General features: G+C 45.5%; 1 protein-coding gene across 1 annotated transcript in view; it reads right to left on the reverse strand.

Moving 5' to 3' along the window:
* The window catches only part of unpg (homeobox protein unplugged), a 73,168-nt gene extending 57,725 nt beyond the window's left edge, over window positions 1-15,443 (reverse strand). Inside the window, exon 1 of the mRNA XM_070536889.1 lies at window positions 15,015-15,443. Within this exon, the coding sequence (XP_070392990.1) occupies window positions 15,015-15,255 (241 nt within the window). The 5' untranslated portion in view covers window positions 15,256-15,443. The remainder of the gene's footprint in view (window positions 1-15,014) is intronic.
* Between the last annotated feature and the right edge of the window lie 5,284 nt (window positions 15,444-20,727).

The raw sequence follows: 20,727 nt of genomic DNA on the forward strand, positions 1-20,727 counted from the left end.
TTCTCGCTTTCACCTCAAGTGCAAGCACTTTGTCCGCGTCAGAAACCGATGCAAACTGTCGAAGAATAGTGACAACTCTGCGCACAACTTCCTCCGCATACAAGAACATCGAATGATCTAATATCTTCGATCAAACTTTTGAGGCGATAAAATGCAGAGGTGTTAAACGATTGATTTTGCATCCATCGCGCTGGATCAGCTAATCCCGGTAATAACGCACGAGATGTGTTGTTACAACCGGTGACCATGTGCGAAAAAGAAAATGAATTTTAAAATAATCGTCACATTTTGGCTTTACACGTACTGGCTCCATAGGTGTGCACAGGTTTTTGCATGAATGTGTCAACTACTAGGGTGGTTGCTTGGGCTAGTTGGTAATTCATGATCCAAAATAACGTACAACGCGAAGGACAAGGACAGCGATAGACGACATACACAGCGCTGTGTATGTCGTCTGTCGCTGTCCTTGTCCTTCGCGCTGTACGTTATTTTTGGCGTCAACTACCTTGCACCCCCACCGGTCCACTTTCTCTTTCGCGGGATATTCGCAGGGAGGTTTCGCGAACACTCAACTAAAGACGAGAAGCCTCCGCATGCTATAATATTTGTTATTTATTCACTGATCTATTGTCACATTTTCGCAGTAATGAGACAATGTTGATGTGTGATGTGTGGCCACATTTTATCTTAAATGACTTGCAACCAAGCACCAGACACAATAACACAAACTGGTGCCAAATACGACATTAACGGCACTATATCTTTTTGTACAAGAAAATGAACAGGGTGTTGATTGTCGTGCCATATCAAATGCGTGTAGCTTTTTATTTATAGAGTTCTTCTTTTTGCACAAATACATACTGAAAAGTTAGATCCTGCTGGAAATGGAAGACAGCCGACACAAAAGTGTTATATTGGGTTTCCCAAGGCAGTAGACATTAATATCGCAGTGCGCTAACAAGCATGTATAATCGCAGTAAAGGTTGTAGAACGTACACATCCTGTTCTGAATTATTTGAACCAAAAAAACGCATTTGTTTGACCAAAACCCCGAGATGGAGGCCTCGCTCATAGACAGCGCAATGCCATGCCCAACCAAATTAAATTAAAGGACAAAAGCCGCAATCGAAGGTGCTCACGCCTGGGAAATGGAAGTTAACGACTGCGCACTCAATTTAATTCAATCCGCGCATGCATGTGAATGTCTTCGTGCAGCTTATATGCATCCCTGTTCGCAACCGCGTATTTTTGAAACTTCAGTCAGCCCCTTTTATAGCAGGATTTAATGTCTTCTAACATACCATATGCAGCTTTGTTGCTGTGAATATATATCCACACCAATTCTAAGCAAAGGTAAAGATACGGCAGATGAAATATTGCTCCAGTATAAGGTTATGCTGCAACTAGGTTGCCATTACGTTGTCTCCAGTATAAGGTTACGTACGGGTCCGTTGCTTTCGAATAAAGAGCCGAATGTGTCGTGACACGTTGAATTCACGCGCCTGCACTGAGTGCATTTGTGCAAGCTTGTATCGAGTTTGCGAGTTATAATGGGTAAAGAATGATAACCATAAAGATACGCTGGGTGTTTAGGCAAGGAAGCTATATGGTCGCATGTACTCTCGATGAAGTTTGCCTCGAACAAGCAGAAACTATCCGTGAAGCGCGGGACACTCCTCGCGAGCGATCAATGCATTCCCTATCTGCAATGAGCGAAGTCGTTTGTTAGCTCGTGCATGGTGGACGAGTTGGAGCTTGCATTTATGTTTTTTTTCTGCGTTCTCGCGTTTGATTTCGTTTTGCTAATTTCGCGAGAGTATTTGCGTAATGAAATTATTATACCGGGTGTGTATTTCTTTTGGACACATCGAATTTTTTAAACATTGCCTGCGGCAGATAGCATAATTTTAGTCATTGGGCTGGATTACACAATTAGGTGGAAACGCACGAGGAATCCAAATGCGTAATGCATAACTGACTAACTAAAAACCTCGCTACTTACCTCTTTGATGAATGACTTTAGGGCACCTATTGCAACTCACTAATTGTAGCCGATGAGTTCGCAAGTAACCACTTGGAACACATTTTCAGGATGACACCAGTTTCTGGATATTCATTTCCAAAGATATTTATTTCCATTCCCCTAGTCTATGGGCGTTCCGGTCACTTTTGTGCTTCGAAGCATAAAACGACGGTTTGTCAAATAAGTAAGTGGAATGGCAATGAATTTCGCCGCGTGTTTCACAGGCGCCTATTTCGAAACCAGTGCGATCCGTAAAAGTGGATATGCCTTGTAAGTTCAGCAGCTACAATTCGTAAATTGCGATTTGCGCCGCAAGGTAATTAAAAAAGAAAGATACTTAGTGAAATTTTGTTATTACCTGAGTAACCTCCGCCTTCCGAGTAATCCAGATCAAGTACTAAAATTACGCCATCTGCCACAAGCGATATTTTTTAGCCTGTATGGTTTAAAAAAGGACAGCCTGTACTGTTTACATTCACGGAAAGGGTAATAGTGCCGTCAACAACTTTTTAAATTGTTCTAAAGTTGAATCGATTAACAGGAGAGAAGATAACACACGCTTCAATTTCGTGCTCTTCTTTGCCATTGCACAACGTCATCATCATCATCATCATCATCATCACCATCATCATCATCTTCTTCTTCTTCTTCTTCTTCTTCTTCTTTTTCTTCTTCTTCTTCATTCATTCATTTTACCTTTAAGGGCCATTTAAGAGGCATTGCATTAGGGGCGGGGGGGGGGGGTGACGAGAAATAACCAAAATGACGTACCATAATACGAATGCAACAATTAACAGAAGGGAAGGCGTTTTCGAAAGAAATAAATACGAAACGAATTCATCACAGAACAAGATTTCTATCGTTAATAATTGGCATATTAATAACAGTAGTGGGAAACTAAGGAAAGTGGAAACTACCAATAGATAAAGGAGGAGTGCAAGAGGAAAGCAAAAGCAAAAAAAAATATTTGAAACGAGAACTGTGATTTGCAGTTATTAACATATTTTGATTAAAAACAAAAATAACATTTGAAGAACAAATCAATTAGGGTTGGTAACGATGTGGCTGCCGGTGGAATGAAGTCACATCATCGTTTTGCAGTGATCTGTGTCTCCTGGTCAGAACCTGCGAACGAATTATGCGCTTTTGCTCCGTTGCGAAGTCGGGTCAACCTATATTGCTTATCGTTTTGGAATTGCTCATTCAGTCCCCCGGAAGATCGTCAGCCGCCGTATTCGCTCCATATTCTCGGCTGCCCGCTGCGATGGTAACGGCCAAATCTCGCGACTCAACCTCGTTCTACATCAAACGTTCCTCTACGTTTCCACAATCTCCCGGCGCTTTGTCGCTCAAGCATCGAAACACCCTACAAGGCTGCTTACCAACGAGAGGATCGAAATCGCGTCAGCCCCCTTTGTGCGTCGATAAACGCCGTGCTTGGGCATTCCTATATTTGAAGTAGCAAGCGAAGTTCCTCACAAGACTGATATCGGCGACTCTCATTGCAGGCTTATCTCTCTCTCTCTCTCTCCAACTCACACCGTCCGTGCTTGCAGGAAGCGTGCGGTGAGCAAGCGTGCGACAAAGGCTGCGTAAAGAGCGCCGTTTTGTCGGCCCCGGGGCAAAGAGTTATTCCGCCCAATTAAAGGCGGCGTGGCCGCGAGCACGACCGCGAAATCACGACTTACCGAAACGTGTATGCACAAGCGCGCGCGCGCACGCGTGAAGCGGAAGCTTGTCCACGCGCGCCGCCACCGCCGCCGCGGTTTCGCGTCAATTATCCGCAATTATTGCCTCGGCCCGATCGGACGGCCGAACCGAAGACAAGAACCCGATCCTGCTCAAACGTGAACGCCGGGATGCCTTTTTCGAGAGCCCCCCTCCCCCCCCCCCCCCCCCCCGTCCTCCCTGCGGAAACAACCAGTCCGGAGAGAAGGGCGCGCGCTCAACTTCTGTGTTGTCCATCGGCGCGGTTTGGACGCGCATATTTATCCGGCACGGCGTGCATTCTCGTGATGCTAGTTTTCCTGTCTGTTCCAATGATATACGGCACTGATGTGTCGTTGCTTTTGCACACGTGCTTATTTACATCGGGCTACACGGGCCTGTTGTGTCTGCATGCGGGAGACCCGCTTTCAGCTGGGCATGATGCAGCGCCCAAGCTGTTGTATTCCGCAACTGAGCGGGCTGTTGTACGCGAAGTACTGATAGCACTCAATGATCACAATACTTTCCAAGCTGCTCTCGAGGCTGATGACTTTGACGATCGACCGTTGAAAAGGGTAGCATAGACAGGCGCACTTCGCTATTCTGTTGAACTGCCGCTAACACTAAAAGCACAAGGACAGTATAATTATCTCAAACTGCGCGAAAACGAAATGAAGGGTGTGGGACAGTGCGTGCGCCCCACACAGGCCGTTACGGGGACTGTATGCGCGCCGCTTCTGCACTAATTCAATCCTTGGTCACTGTGTTAGACGTGGGATATATTAATACAGAATTGCGAACGGGATGTTTCTATAGCGTCATGAACGGTGCAGCTTGCGTTCACCCTTGAAAAGAAAATGATACAGTTGGCGAACGCTACCAGCGCTGGTGTATGAGATGATAACGAAGACACAAAATTCCTAGTGTGTGTGTGCGTATATATATATATATATATATATATATATATATATATATATATATATATATATATATATATATGTAAGCTGAGTATAAAAAGGAGCGTATAGTTATTCAGGTGATTCTGTATAGATGAGGCAACCGGTGGGGTACTATATAGGTATGCAACAGAACGGGCGCCAAGGGCAGTGAAAGCAGGACGTCGTGGACGCCGGACATCTGGGTGGTAACTTGATTAGTTAGTTAACTTGCAGGTATGTGGGTAATTGGAAAATGCAATGGTAAATGGGAATCGCTGGGAGAGGTCTCGATGATGTTCGTCAATAATATAGGAAGCCGCTTCGTATTTCCGGCTTAATTGTGTCCTGCATAATTTTGAGAAAATGTGAATGAAACACTCTGGATATTTTACCCTACAATAATACTTTTCAAATGCGGAGTTAGGAACGGGGCTTAGAAGAAATTAAATGCTCTTGAACTTAAGCCAACTAAATGCTGAATTAAATGCGGAGAGACTCACATCGGCGGGCTGACGGGTGGGTTTCTGTTAGTGCCCTGCAGCAGTAAATTCCTTCGGGACTTACTCGAAACAGGACTAGGAGGCGCACACTTATACATTGAAAAATACAGTCTGCGCACAACAATGCACTGGTGGCTTTAAACCAGCGATAGCGAATGCGACAGGCGAAATTACCGGCCGACCACTCAATAAATGATTTAAAGTAAACTGCAAATTCCTGTTTCCCTCATAATCTTAGTGAACACGGTTTTTGAAAACAAGGTCCTCCAACTTACTAGCTAAAAGGTGTAGTGACGGCTTGTCACAAAGTTCGCTAAGATCCTAGTAACCGTAGGTAGTAACGGCACAGGTAATCGCGTTTACTACCCAAAGGCACTGGTTCATTCATATACGACTATATATAGCAGAGGTAGTAAGTGGTTTTTCCTAGCCAATTATGTTTGCGGAGCTTCTATTGTTTACAAAGAGCACTTCCATTACAATGACATCCTTAGGTCACTCCTGTTGTGAAAGGACAAGAATCGTCTTGCTATATACGTGGTTTAGTTATATTTAACACGGATCAAATGATATCACTTAAAAGTCATGTATGGAAATATCATAAAGTAGCGTGTAATATAAAGTGCACTGTAGAGAAAGGAACAGATGACAAAGGGAAACTTCCTTTTTTCCACGGCGCAAAGCAGTAACTTCAATCTTCCATTTTCTATCCGTTTTCCCATTTCACAGCCGGGACTGTTTCGTTCTTTGCGACATCTTAGATTTTAGCCTAAATTTTGGCAGAATAATGCCTTCATCGTGTAGCAGGCTGTCGTTGAGTTTCCACTTCTTACAGGTACGTGATGGGACATTTGGCTGCTTTGTACACGAAATTTTGGTTCTCGCAAAACCATAATATGAAAAAGCAACAGGGATGACGTCGTATGCTGCATTTCCGTCTTCGACGTTGCTGGGCACATATATTCGGTCTACAGGCGGGAATGGCAAGTGGCTTCCTTGCATGACAAGTGCCTCACTGATTACATCAATGAGATCAAAGCCACAGGGCAGTTCTACAAGGTTAGCTCTGCTAGGATGTGGTCCCAAAGACAACAAATTCCTTTTCTTTATTTCATTTAGAAGGCAGTTTTCGACACTTATGATAGAAACATGGACGCGGAAACGAAACAATCGCTTAAGGAAAATTTCAACAAATGTTATCAGTAAAGAATTACACATTATTTTGGTCATGTCACGAGTACAGCATGTTGAACGCAAAACAAGCCAAAAGTGGCAGAAGTTAAAAATGAAAGAAAACAAAACCGCCACTACACAAAGATAAATAGAGTTACTCAAACGTGTGGCACACGTTTTAGTATACGCTTAAAGAAATTCGGCTTAATACGTTCTGCAATAATATTCAGCTCACTTATTAATAATGATACTAGGGGTCGAACATGGCTTGGAGTTGTCTATTATAACAATAAAATCAGCCTTGCTAAAGTGAAATCAGCTATGAGAGAGAAGCACCCAGCCGTCACCGTCATCGGGAGAGTTCGCAAAGAAAGCTTAGCTTTAATAAATGTCAGGCGCATCAGTATACAGGCCGTCTCTTCTTACATTTTCGAATAAGAGCAACGTGCGCCATGGCTCCCGTACAAATTGTTCATTTTGTGTAAAAAGTTATTGTTCATTTTTTTTACATGAAAACGTGAAACGATGACAACCCGCGAGCTTGTGCACATCTGTGCACCACCGTGTTGTGGTCGCGAAACTTAATGAGCTATTATAGCGAAACGATGCGAGCCTATCGATGCGATGCCCCTCCGTGCTCCTTCGTTGTCGCATCGCACTGGCTGTCCATCTGATCGGTTGTGTCTGCTGAACGTTGCCTTAAGAAGCGCGCGGTGACTGCGTTCGTCGCAGCTCCCCAGTTTTGGTTTTCCGCGCTCTGATATATTTCAATTTCATGGTGCCACCGTCCTGCGGGTAATCGCAGTTTCTACATATTCAAAAGTTGATATATGGCTTGTACGGCGAGCTCACTTCAATTTCCTAATTACGATGAGCCCGCGGAAACTAGAAGCTTAAAAGGTAATCGGGGAATTTTTTAAAATTAGCGACTAATTAACACATATCACCCGTCACCATATATGGTCGCCACCGCTTACGGCACGTCTCCGAAGGAACCGTCCTTTCTGTATTTTATTGGATGAACCTGCGCCCTCAAAAATAGGCTACACTCAAGGAACAACGACAGGGGCGAACAAAGTCGGCGACCGTCGAAGATCTGATCTGCCGGTCAAGCGCGTAGGTTTTTATACACGAGTCACCGAAGGTTCCAGAGTAATCGGTGTTGCCCGCGTGTCTTCCACAAAGTTCTACAGAATTCGCGTCGCACATGCAATCTAATTACACAAGCTTTGGTGAAAACGGAAACATCGATAACATTCGAGAAACTTCCGATACATGCGGGCGCGTTCCGCGCTCAGCGAGAACACTTGTCAGGCGGGGAACAGCGCTCACCCGAAAAAAGGTAAGAAAGTCCACGTGCCAATATATATATATATATATATATATATATATATATATATATATATATATATATATATATATATATATATATATATATATATATATATATATATATATATACATATATGCCACGCGGCCATATTTCCACATTTCACACACACACACGCACTTTTTTTCCACGTTGAGGCTCCTCATGTTCACTCATCAAAAATAGAGATGGAGGCTTGAAGTGGTTCACCCTAGTAAAACAAGCAAATGTCGCTGAAACCGACGTTTCCACAAAGGGAAATGTCTCCGTCAGGGCAGTTGCTGCCTTGACGACGAAACTTCCCTTGGTGGAAACGCTGGTTTCAACGACATTCCTTGGTCGACAGTGTTTATCATTTATGTTGTTCAACTGTTGCAAAGTTCCCCAGCAGCCTGTGCAACAAGACTATATATACTATACGGGCTACACCTTCATGGGAACGATCTAGTCAACATGTCACGCTTGTTTTATGGTTCCGTTATGTTTCATTACTTTTATTCTTGTAATTAATATTTCTTTATGCAACACTTCAGGTGGCTCTGGAAAAGAGTATAAGGTAACAAGAAGCAAAAAGAAAAAAATGCAAGCTGCGATGTTCCTATCGTTTTCGGGGTTCTTGTCCTGCACTCGCGCTGTTAATGTGTCGCATTAGTAACTGCTGTCACAGTAAATGAGTTTATAGCACCAGCAAACGCTGGCCTCTGCATATTCGTTTTCTGTATCTCCCGTGAAGTGCCTCTCGTGCATTGATCAAAAAAGGCGGTTTAACAATGGTGATAGCTGCACTGACTTACACGCTTCATATAGCTGTGATTTATTACTCCGCTGTCGACAAGTTTTTCGGCGGCATTCTAACGCGCTTGAAAAGCTTGACGAAATAAGCGCATCTGAAACTTACACAACAAAGCTTACTTTACCCGATAAGAAAACCATTCAATACGTAATCATTAGGAGGATCAAATAATGAAATTTTCGAACCCCTCCGATTAGGGTTGTTTGGAACATTTTGGCTTCGACTATTGAATTGAGTAGCGATGATTTTGTTTTAATAACGCAGATCCCCTCACATAGTGATGTTCAGTACTGAATATTTTACTTAATTAGCATGGTGTTAAAATCTACACAGAGCTTCAGGAAAAAAAAACAACATCAGCCATATGTGGTAAAGAACTGCAAAATATCGTTTCAAGAGCCTCAAGCCAAAAGTGGTATTTCTTCCATCATGTCTGAAACTCCTGGTCATTGCTACTGCCCCAGAAAACAAAAACAAAAGATGCTCTCCAATTTCTTTGTTTCTGTCTTTCGTTTCTTTCTCTTTTAAGTTTTCATGCCGTAAGCACTAAAATTATTCTTACCACCTATGCTGTTAAGTCACAGACAGAAAAAAAGAATATGCAGATCCAACACACATTTTGGAATCTATTTGAAGCGAAGCTTATGTGAAGTGGTTAATGAAATGCTATAAAATGGTCCATTTCATTCCTGCGCCTTTGGCGTAATCTCGCGCAGCCATGCTACGCAATGTGTCAGCTCTCTTATAATGCCTCGTATTTATTCATTCCTTCGTCTTTATTTTAAATGTACCACCCACCTGTTGGCCAATCATTCGTTGCGCGCACGTGCCATATAGTTTCGAAATCGCCATCATCAAGAAGACGTGGCGATCGTCGCGAAGAGCAAGTTGGCAGTTGTCACGACACGTACCGCCCACTTCTTGACCAATCCTCCGTTGGGGGTACGTGCCACAGTATGGAAATTATAGTCATCATAATCATCAACGCGCTGCGATCGTCTCAAAGAGCGAGTTGGCGTTGGGCACGGCAGACGTGTGTATCCGTGCGATTGGTTATACAATTCGCTATTTGCAGCTTGCCATTTAGAAATTTCGCCGGCCTCCCATACGATAGGATTGCGCCCCATCGGTTTGCGTGGCCTCTGGCGAAGCAGGATGTAGGATTTGCATGCTGAAAGCCCAAAATCTGCTGGAGCCTTTTTTCCGGGTGTCTGCAGCCCTACGTAATGTCCATGCTGCTCAGGAGCAACCGCAAAATTGGATGGTGATGCTGAATGCACACGTATGCTCACGTGATTTTTTAGATGTTTTGTGTTCGACGCAATGTTTTTCAATTTATTCTTCTGTTATTCTCATCTGTGGTCCTCTATGTAATAAAGAGGGAGAAAAAAAGAGGGGGGGGGGGTGGATTGCGGCCTTATAGTTAGAGCATCGGACTAGTGTGCCGGGGCACAGAGATTCAAGCCTTGCCTCGGGCACGTAATTAATTTTCTTCCTTTTACTTATACCCAGTGACGCAGGTGTATAAATGTATAAAAAAGTGTATAATAGCTGCGTCTTACCAGTACTCACCTACCGGGCAGAAACATGGAGGCTTACGAAAAGGGTTCTACTCAAATTGAGGACGACGCAACGAGCTATGGAAAGAAGAATGGTAGGTGTAACGTTAAGGGATAAGAAAAGAGCAGATTGGGTGAGGGAACAAACGCGAGTTAATGACATCTTAGTTGAAATCGAGAAAAAAAAATGGGCATGGGCAGGACATGTGATGAGGAGGGAGGATAACCGATGGTCATTAAGGGTTACGGACTGGATCCCAAGGGAAGGGAAGCGCAGCAGGGGGCGGCAGAAAGTTAGGTGGGCGGATGAGATTAAGAAGTTTGCAGGGACGGCATGGCCACAATTAGTACATGACCAGGGTTGTTGGAGAAGTATGGGAGAGGCCTTTGCCCTGCAGTGGGCGTAACCAGGTTGATGATGATGATGATGAGTGACGCAGGTTGCTCCCACTGTTACTTCTGAACCCTATTCTTTCAGCACAGCAGCCCGACGGTCTAAACTTTCGGACATGGATTACTTATAGTGACCCAAGATATGAGCTTTTCTGTAGTACAGCAGCACCCAGCCAGCAAGCAGCCTTGCACAGTGAGGTAATTCCAGGACAGTTCGCAACGAAAGCTTCACTTTATTATACAGAAATTTAGAAAAAAAGTAAAGAAAACGAATGAACCGCGTTATTATTAAAGAAACAAAGGTCATTCGATTCGTATTAATATATTAAAGTACTCTCATACCCCTGCAGAGTAATAGCGTGCGCCTAAAAACTGGCAGTAGCATTTCTGAAGTAGTGTGTTACATTGAATAACTTTTGCATGCTTTCGTGCCAATCTCTTGTCCTTATACACCTCTTATGCACGAAGACCAGCCACGCTTTGATGCGATCCTCTCTTTCAGTGGCCGTTTACACAGGGTTCTTTCTGTTTTCTACTGTTTCTTTCATGTTGTACTTTAAGTGTACCACTTGGTCAGCGCATCCACGGAGCGTAGATAACATCTGCAAGTTATACTTAACCTCTTGATAATTATTCCGTCTCTTATGAAGAACTAAGAAATAATACTCACGTGTATATTGCGCCTTTTATCTCGTCAAATCTACTACATCTGTGCACGTGCTTGCAAGTTATACTTCGTTAAAGAACACAGGATTGTTTGCTTGTTTGTACGCACGAAAAAAAAAAACGACTGAATTTTTATCTCTTTGAAATATGTAGTTATTAAAGCCATAAATTAAGCGCGTCGGTGAATGCGCCAGGTTAAATAACCTATCAGTTTCGTTGTAAAGCTTAGGAGAAGTGTTTTGCACCGGGGATAATGTCGACAGGCCAGTTCGGCAATGTGTCGGCGGTGGCTGTGCTTGAAAGGTTTTGGCCGCAAAACTGAATGAAATTTCGTGCGGCACGCCAGTAACGGGTGAGCTAGCTTGCGCTGTTGCTAATCTAAATCTACTATTCAGTTTAACCTCAATATAGATTTTATTCAATATGTGTGCATGTAGCCTCATATACAGCCCGAAAGAATTAAGCTTACCTATTACTAAATAATTCATACACCCTAAAAATTAAATTAAAATAAATTAAGGGGTTTTACGTGCCAGAACAACGATCTGATTGTGAGACACGCCGTAGGGAGGGACTGGGGAAATCTGGACCACCTGCGGTTCTCTAACGTGCAGCTAAATCTAAGTGCGCAGGTGTTTTCGCTCTCATGAAAATGCGGTCGCCATGGCTGGGATTCGATCCTGGCATCTCGTGCTTAGCAGCCCAGCACCATAGCCACTAAAGAACCGCGGCGAGTTCCATATACCTTGCATACTGCACAGAGATAATCTTATCTTCATTTGGAATATTGTAGGAGAGCCCGTATGTTCGCTTATAATACCATGCAATGTATTTGTTTGTTTGTTCACAATACCTTACAGGCGCCGCGGAGGGAGTACTTAGTAAGGGGGGGGGGGGTTACAGAGAGCGGTTTTAAAGCAGAAAAGCAATACAGCAACTTATAAACACATTAAAATATACGACTGCTAATTATAGAACATGGATCACCGATGAATACACTGAAGAACAAGAAATAGGCAGCCATCATTACATTAGATAGATAAAAAAAAGACAGGACAACTGACGCGTATACAACAGAAGTACAAATCAGCGGCAATTATTATACATATTTGGGAGATATATGCTGCCGCTGCACTTGCCGAAAGGCCACTAGATCGGGAAGTGAAGCCATTTCGCCGGGAGGGTTACGCCGTAGGCGGATAGCACGAGGAAGCGCTTGCAGATGAATTGAAAGACAGCGTACGACCCAGTATGGGATTACAGGTTAAGTGATTGTGAAGCCGGCTCGACATTCACGATGCGGTTTGTAACCGGAGACGAAATGACCATGAGGTATAGATAATTTGTTTTTATATTCGGCTACATTGGATCATAAGTGGAGCAACGGGGTATTGTTCCTATAGAGTTCGAACGATACAACCAAACCCATTACAGCGTTAGGTGTCTCTGTAGCAGAACCTTGTGCGTTTAAAGGAAATAAGTGTTTTTGTGTAGCAGATCACAGTCGAAATAGGAAGGAATTGCTTTTTTTAAAGGGTGGCAACTGCGGCGCTGAATGAGCACGCATCACAGGTGAAGGAATTACATTTACGGATATATGGCTGGAGCGGGCGGTAGCCCACCCCCGAGCGGTCGGACATGGTAGCTGCGGCATCCAGTGGAAATCACCAATCCCAACCCCCACCACCGTCTCACACGACCACGCACGCTTGAGACGCCTCTGAGCAGCAACCCTCAAATGTATAGGAGCTGACAGCTTAAAGCTTGGAGCCCGAGAATTCGACTTGGTGGCGGTATATGTCATGCGAGACCACCAGAGAGATTAACTTAAAAGCTTAAGAGAGGCCTCAACACTGTGAAAATTATCAAGAAATGAAAGGACGACGGTACGCATATCATGGGTTACGAGGCTTAACATTTCCTCTAAACGAGGTCTCTCGATCAGTCCATTCAAAACGTCCCTTTTTCATCCCTGCGTAACTGATGTATGTAGATTGAAGTACATGCCAAGACTATCGCGCTGTTAAGTATGGGGCTAAACTTGCTAAACCTTTGATGCGAACTGCTTTGCATAAACATTGCATGAGATCACACGTTGTACAGGACTAAAATGGACAATATTGTAGTTGTACGACATTTAATTTAAGCGCCTCTGAAGTTTAGGTTAATATATAATTCCACATGCGCGATATACCTACACTTTCTCATTGTTTCTCATAAGAACTATATGTGAGGGCCTGTACCCTGCCTTCACGAATGGACAGCGACATATTTGACCAAACTGTTGGTTATTGAAGTCCTCTCCAGACCGAACTGCTCATGTAACTGTAAAGAGACAATCGAACACGTGTTGTGTTTTTATGATTGTGATGACATGGAGCGCGATGTGATTGCGTAAGTTAAAAAGACTAGATAATACGCCGCTTTCAGCCACAAAGATTCTCATAGGGACTGTGGCCCCATGCTTCGCACACTTATATACGAAGCGACGCGGGCTACCGTTTATAAGATCGACTGGCTTCAGCGACAAATCGTAGGCGTGATGAACAACCGCACGTGTTTGCATTGCTACTACCTTCCACCCTCCCCTTCTCCTTTGTATTTTGTTCCATCCCTTATTTCCCCCTCCCGTCTGTATACAAGACAGCAACCCGGACGTGCGTTTGGTTGACCCTCCCTGTCTTTCCTTTCTTCTTTACCAGCTTCTCCTCACTCTCCTAAGCAACCTGTGATTCCGTGCAAACTGACTCATGAATGCAGGTTTTGGCATGTCACAAACAATGCCAAAAATATAAAATCCATCCAGATACATCGGATAAAAATGCGCTCGCATACGCACAGAGAAACAGCAGACTAAAGCGGTTTCCCTACTTCTGCTACTACTACTACTACTACTACTACTACTACTACTACTACTACTACTAATAATAATAATAATAATAATAATAATAATAATAATCCTACGAATAATGAGCACCGGCATCAAAGGTATTCGGCTTTAATGTCACTTTTGATGGTTCTTGCATGAATATCATCTCGCTTACTTGTCGAACCATGTAACCTATTGAACATAGCGAACAAACGTCAGATCATGAAACCGGATGTACCAAAGAACTACCGCTGTAGGGTGAGAGACGAGCTGTCAGAGACAATATACTGTAATTGTTGCGCTTCGCACATTGGCGCGTTTGTATTTCTTATATGCCTTGCGCCGAATTGTTCGTATGAGAGGGGTGGCCCTTTACGCAGGTGGTTTCGGTTGCATGTGTGACAGCAAGGAAGCACTAAATTAGGCGAAACCTGAAGTCTGCAGAGAACAGCTTACATTGAAAATTTCTCATAAGTCTTGTTATTTCGAAACTGCAATAGATGAAGAGTTGCATGCAAGCCGATCCTCGCGAATACTGGATAAAGAGGTAAATGTGAAATCCTTTCTTATGATGGCGCTTTTTAGTTTTCATTATCTCTCTCTCTCTCTTTCGTACAGTGCACAAGAGATTGGATTTCTCTATCGAAGGGTGCGCAAATCCATGTTTTCATCTTTTTTTCTCGTGAAATACATCTCCTTGCCAACAAGCATAGCAGGTATCAACAAGCATAGCAGGTATCGAACGTATGTACAAATAAGTACTTCACCATAAGCACCTGGAGCCGGATTCGAAAAGCTTCTCGGAAAGCGTTAGAGCGTTTCCTTATTGGCAGTAAGCTCCGGCGTCCCGCCACTAACGATAACGACACAGCGGTCAGAAAGAGGCGTTCACACCGGCAAGGGTCGATCGCGGACGACACTCGCGAAAACACGCGTTTTCCGCGCACGGCTTGCCGGTCCATTACGGGCGACGCTCTAATGTAGCGCACGACTCGTTCGCCACGCACAGTCGAACGCGCCTTACCTGTTGCCGGCTCGCTCCTGGGCTCGCAGCGGGGCGCGGCCGCGGGAAAGAATCCGTGCGGCGGTTGCAGGGCGGCGCGCATCATCCACTCGGCGGGCCACATGCAAAGCAGGCTCGCCGGCGTCGCCGGCACGGCGGGCGAGCTCATCAGCGCCTCGATCGAGAAGCCGAGCCCGCGGTGGTGCTTCGGGGGCGGCGGCGGGGGCGCGCGGCTCAGCGGCAACGGCTCCATTCCTCGCATGGCCAACGACGCCGGTTCACGCTGGGCTCAGAACTGCCGAACTGGCGAGGCCTCGCTCACGCTCTCGCTCGCACCTCACCACCACGCTGTCTGGCCAACGCCGCTTCTGCGGCGGCGGCCCGCGGTAGACGCGCGAAACCGGGGCCGTTCCCGGGCAGCGGACCGCCTTCTTCGGCCGAGGCACCGCCCTCCCCGACCGCGCGCCACTGACGTCGGCGGCGGCGCGCTAGGAAGCGCTCGCGGTGGCGTGTCACGCCCTGCCTACCCGGCCAGGTGCACACTTGCCCGGCCCGCTCGAACCCGACCCGTGGGCTGGTCCCGCAGTCTCGCAAGCTCGCTTCTCCATCCACTCTACCGGGTTCGTTTAAAAACGCCTACACCCGTACAAAGACATGAGCAAAAAAAAAAAAAAAGAAAGGAAGAAAGAAAAGGAAAGGTTGCGCGCCCTCTTAACGACGATTCTGCGCCTCCTCCTGTAGAACACAAATGTTCGGAGGGCACTCGATCCGTGATAGGGGCACGTAAGCTGTATGACGCGCCTCTGTGGGCTTTAATGGCTCGCCGATTTGCCCCCATTTGTGTTGTGTGACCCTCTTTCTATTGGCGCGATTACTCGAACGCGATTGATTTCGCCGTAAATAGGAAACAGGCTTAAGGGAAAGCCCCGAAGGCAGGTTCAATATTTCTCCTAGGAAGCCGTGTGTAAAACTCTAGAGGTTTCAAATTAATTAGCTCTAGAACTGGCTCGTGGTTATCATGACCAGCTGGCCCATGGTATCATGCCTCTTCATGCTTCAGAGAACCTAAAATAGCGATCAGGATATCACTTGTGTACACCTTCTCTGGGTCCTTTGTGAACGTCATATCAGAAGCTATAGTTTTATAGACTGCATGATAGCTCCTTTATGGGATCCCTTTTATCTCCTGTACAGGCACGTACCCAGGATACTTTCTTTCGGGGAGGGCAACCTAAGGTAAGTTCTCTATGCAAATGAGACGGGGGGTACCTTTACTAGTACAAATATGAATAACGTCCACCACTCACCATAAAGACGCGTAAACCCGCAAAAGAGTAATGAATTAAGGTGTAGCTCACAGCCTGCGAGATACACCTCTCCTTTACTAGGCAAACAAGGAACCACATCAAATGGACTCGCGCAGGAAAGAAGTGCAGGAAAAGCACTGCCAGGAACAAGTAAACAAGCGAAAGTGTAAAATAAAGATTTCTATAGTATAGTCGGATACAACTTTAGAAAAAAGGGGAGGCCCCGCCCAGATGACCGAAGCGGCGAAGTCACCGGCCGTGCGGCGCATGACGTCGATCCAGAGTGCGCGCCCATTGGTGGATGCTCGTGTGCATCTGCCTCGGAGGAGTAAACGCCCCCTTTTTTCTAAAGTTGTATCCGACTATAGAATGCAACTTAAAAAAAAGAAAACAGCAGTTAGCAACCAAGGCACACGGACCCCGTCACTCCACCAGCCAATCACAGAAGCAAACAAAGTCATCGTCGTGCGGCCTTTTCAAAATGCCGAAGTACATGATAGCTTCAGAGCGTCCGCAGTTCTTCAAGAGTCTTTTCATCGGCGTAAACAATGAAGTGTACAACAGAAATGGACAAAGTGTATCGAGTCAGGAGCATTTCTTTCTTCAAAAGTCTGCGGTACAATTAATTTAACTGCTTAGCCCGTTTTACTCATGACACTTCACTGCCAACTGAAGTGAAACTTCACAATAAATAGTTGCAGCGAAGCGACCATTTCATTTCAGTTCAATAAAGAATTAGGCTTTCGCCATTTTACTGTAAGAGGCGAACAAAAACGCATAAAATTACGCGCTAATAATTTCATTTTAGTGGTTACCGCCTTATTTGGGTAACAAGAAAAGTGTTAAGTACGAATTCTTTGCAGCCTCGCGGAGGAACAGCGGCTGGCGGGTATGAGGGCATGGGCGAGGCTTCAATGTAGACTTAGGTTGTATCCGACTATATACGTAGCGTTTTTTTTTTTAAATTATCTCTGGAAGAATTATATAGAAAAATATATGTTTGCGGAACAATCACTGTTCTTTTGGATCCCTCGTTTACTGCTCTACCATGTGCCAAAACCAACTCGTATTGTTATTTGGGGAAGTTACGTAACGATGCGTGGCTGCCAGTTCCGTACAACCGCGTAGAGCGCAGGACTCTGCGGTTCTAGACCTGCTGCGCCCACCACGGAAGGTTATAAAAACACCCACATAAGCACAAAAGAGAAGTGGCTACGTCAGGCGGTTCGACTGAAAACTGTACACTGTAAACGCAAATGAGCCGAAAAGGGCATATTAAGGGATGTCACCTCCCTTGAGACTACGTGCCTGAAAACCGTGCTCCCTTACTGTGGTGCAGAAATGTTCAGCGTCCTCCATTTCGCTCCCTCGCAAAATGGGGATGAAAGAAGGAGAAGGAACCTCAATTCTACATCCTTATTAAGAGGGAGTTTCGAAGATAGAGGCCTCCCTTTCGCGTAAACGGAGTTCTCTGTTTCTTATTTTATGCGTTATTTTATTTTAGTATACACATCTGTGAGAAGGAGACGAGAAAGGAGAGATATATTGTCCAAGTGGTTGCTTTTCTTTCTTTTAATTCTGCCAATTTATACATTTCCAGAGTGCAAGCCAGCTTATTTAGGGCGATATAAAAGACGATTTGTTCGTCTCGTTGATCACAATGTCCTGTCGCGCTGCCAGAACCACCGGTCGGCACCTGACGACCTGACTTCGGAAGCGCGACCATGCAAAACTTCGACGGCTTCGGCCGTAGAATGTCCTCGCTTCTGTTTGTTTTCCCATCAACTAAAAGTGAAACTGAAGGCAAAGCCCTCGAAGCGCCACTGTCGTCGGCGCCGGTGACGGCACCTGTTTTGCTCTTCGTAGTTCTGCGCGTGTGTCTATGTGCGTTCTTACGACCGTCGGAGAGTGTTGCGTGTAATATGTGGAACCTCACAAGAATACCTGCCCCCTGCGCAGCACGGCGGTGATCGGCCACCGCGTAGCCATCGCCTTGTGATCTGTGTACTACAATACACTTTTGTGGTTCGCGCGGCCGTGCTCGGGCATTACTGCGCCACGATATGAAAGCGGCTAGTGAAACCTCGCCCACAGTCCTCACAAAATCGGAGCGCGTACGGTGTGGACAGCTTTGGAAACGGCGCGTTTCGGATTACCGCTTGCCCAGTTGCCTTATGTTTCACGCGGCCTTATATATTCAGCTGCAGTGGCGAGTACGGCGCGGACCCATTGCGTAATGCACATAATGCTCACACCTTTTATGCTGCGGTGTGGAGACCCGTCGGTCCGCTGAAGAAAACTCAAGGAGCTAGTGCCGCACGAAAAAGAGACATTGTTTTGTTCCTTTCAATTTCTCCCGTTTTACGTGCCGGAACCACGATCTGATTACGAGGCACGCCGCATGCAGTTGGGGACTTCGGATTAATATTGATCTCCTGGGGTTCTTTACCGTGCTCAGCCACGGCACGCGGGCGTTCTTGCACGCCACCGCATCGAAGTGCGGCCGCCGTGGCCAGGATATGATCCTGCGACCTCGTGCTTAATACTAAGCACAACGCCAAGGACACATAGCAACCACGGCGGGTCAAAGAGTGTTGTATTTTCGTCATGAGGTGTGTTTGATAACCATTCCCTAAGTGTCGATATAGGTTGTGACAGCGATTTGTGTCACAGCAACATTATTTCTAAGGCGGCAAATTACTGTTATGCAGCATGAACAATGCAAACAGCCAGCCTGTTTCTGTGTTAAATGGAGGCATGCAGTGTGCAGTGTATGCACACAATTATGTTCATTTTATCAGTTTTGTGAAATAAGCCTAAAACTGCATGCATGCATTTTCACTGGAAAATCTGTACCAGCACTTTCTTGTACCAAATTGTCTATGCACAGAAGTCTGTGCATTAGAAATAAATTTCAGGCAGTTACAGCATACAATTTCTTTTTCTTAATTAATAAAGGGAAAATCAGACATCCACCCGTTCATAGCAATTGCTACAAAGGAAGCCCATACGGGTTCCTCGAAAGAAAAGCCTCAGAGTTGAAGAAAAATTCGTCCTGGTCCGGGACTCGAACCGGGGACCACCACCTTTCCGGGGCAGCCGCTCTACCATCTGAGCTAACCAGGCGGCTAGCAGATGGCAGGGCGAAGTCGAATTTGTCGACAACACACGAAGCAAAGACAAGTGTTTGACGTAGTAGTTCAGCAGAACTAAAGTCTGCAGAACATGTCTAAAGTGAGCTCCATCATCAGGGCAGTTAGGGCTCCCAAAAACACAAGTGCCAAAAATCTGGAGGCTCTTGGTATTCACAACACATATGAAGAACATGCCACAGCAGTGGTCACGCCTCAGACAGAACGTCTGAATTCGACAAAACAAGGAAAGGCCCTATTGAAAAAGGTGGGATATCCCCTGAGAGCGCAGTATGGCTGGGAAAAAACAGTTTCGCTACCCAGACAAACAAGAGAGAAAATTATAGTTTCACCAATCCCAAAGAATATGAGCACGGAACACCACCAAAGCAGGAAAGCGCAATCAAAGGCTTTACTAAAGAAGTATGAAAGAAATCCAGACATATACTACACAAATGCATGTAGAGTGGCAGCAGACAAATTCACAATAGTGGCCTTCAATCGGTTCACAGTGATAACAACCTCCATTCGTAACCCTTCAACCTGTACCATGGATGCAGCAGCCATAGCACTGGCCTTTCGAGGTGCAGACAGACAGACAGACAGACAGACAGACAAAGAACTTTAATGACAAGGTCCTGAGAAGCTTTGCCCTAGGGCAGAGCTGCGGGCTGCTCCCACGTGGGGACTGTTAGGCCGAGCCTAACTGCCGCATCGTGGGCTCTCTGGACAGCCTAAGTTTGACGTGCATATTCTGAACGTTAAGAGACAGGAAGATAGCGGTATGGATTAGAGAGAAAACGAGGACAGCCGATATTCTAATTGTCATTAAGTAAAATAAGTGGAGCTGGGCACGCCATATAGTGGGTAGCCTAAGTTTGACGTGCATATTCTGAGCTCCGGATGACAGAGCTCCCAAAAGAAACAATCTGCATTGGCTATGGTGTACCTCTAAGGCAGCATGCTGTTCGTTAATGACGGGTACCCTCCCACGCAAAACTCACAGAATTGAACCAGGTGGTAATTTGGTGCCCGGCGCATTCTGGACTCGAGGGAAATGAGAGGGCAGACCGACTGCTCGGGCAATAAGCATCCAAGCACTAGTCGGTCCTTTCAAGGAACCCCCCATTGACCCACGTGACACCTTCGAAAACCAGGAAAAAGAGAGACAAAAATACAGGCGTCCGCACCCCAACCTTATGGGAGAACAGGCCAGGGATTAGTGCTGTGTACAGACTAACACATACTTGTTGGGGGGCTAGTTGGTGCATGTTTCCAGAAGAGGGTTACAGTGCC

Source organism: Dermacentor albipictus, chromosome 4 (assembly GCF_038994185.2).
Source record: "Dermacentor albipictus isolate Rhodes 1998 colony chromosome 4, USDA_Dalb.pri_finalv2, whole genome shotgun sequence".
Taxonomy (NCBI): Eukaryota; Metazoa; Arthropoda; class Arachnida; order Ixodida; family Ixodidae; genus Dermacentor; species Dermacentor albipictus.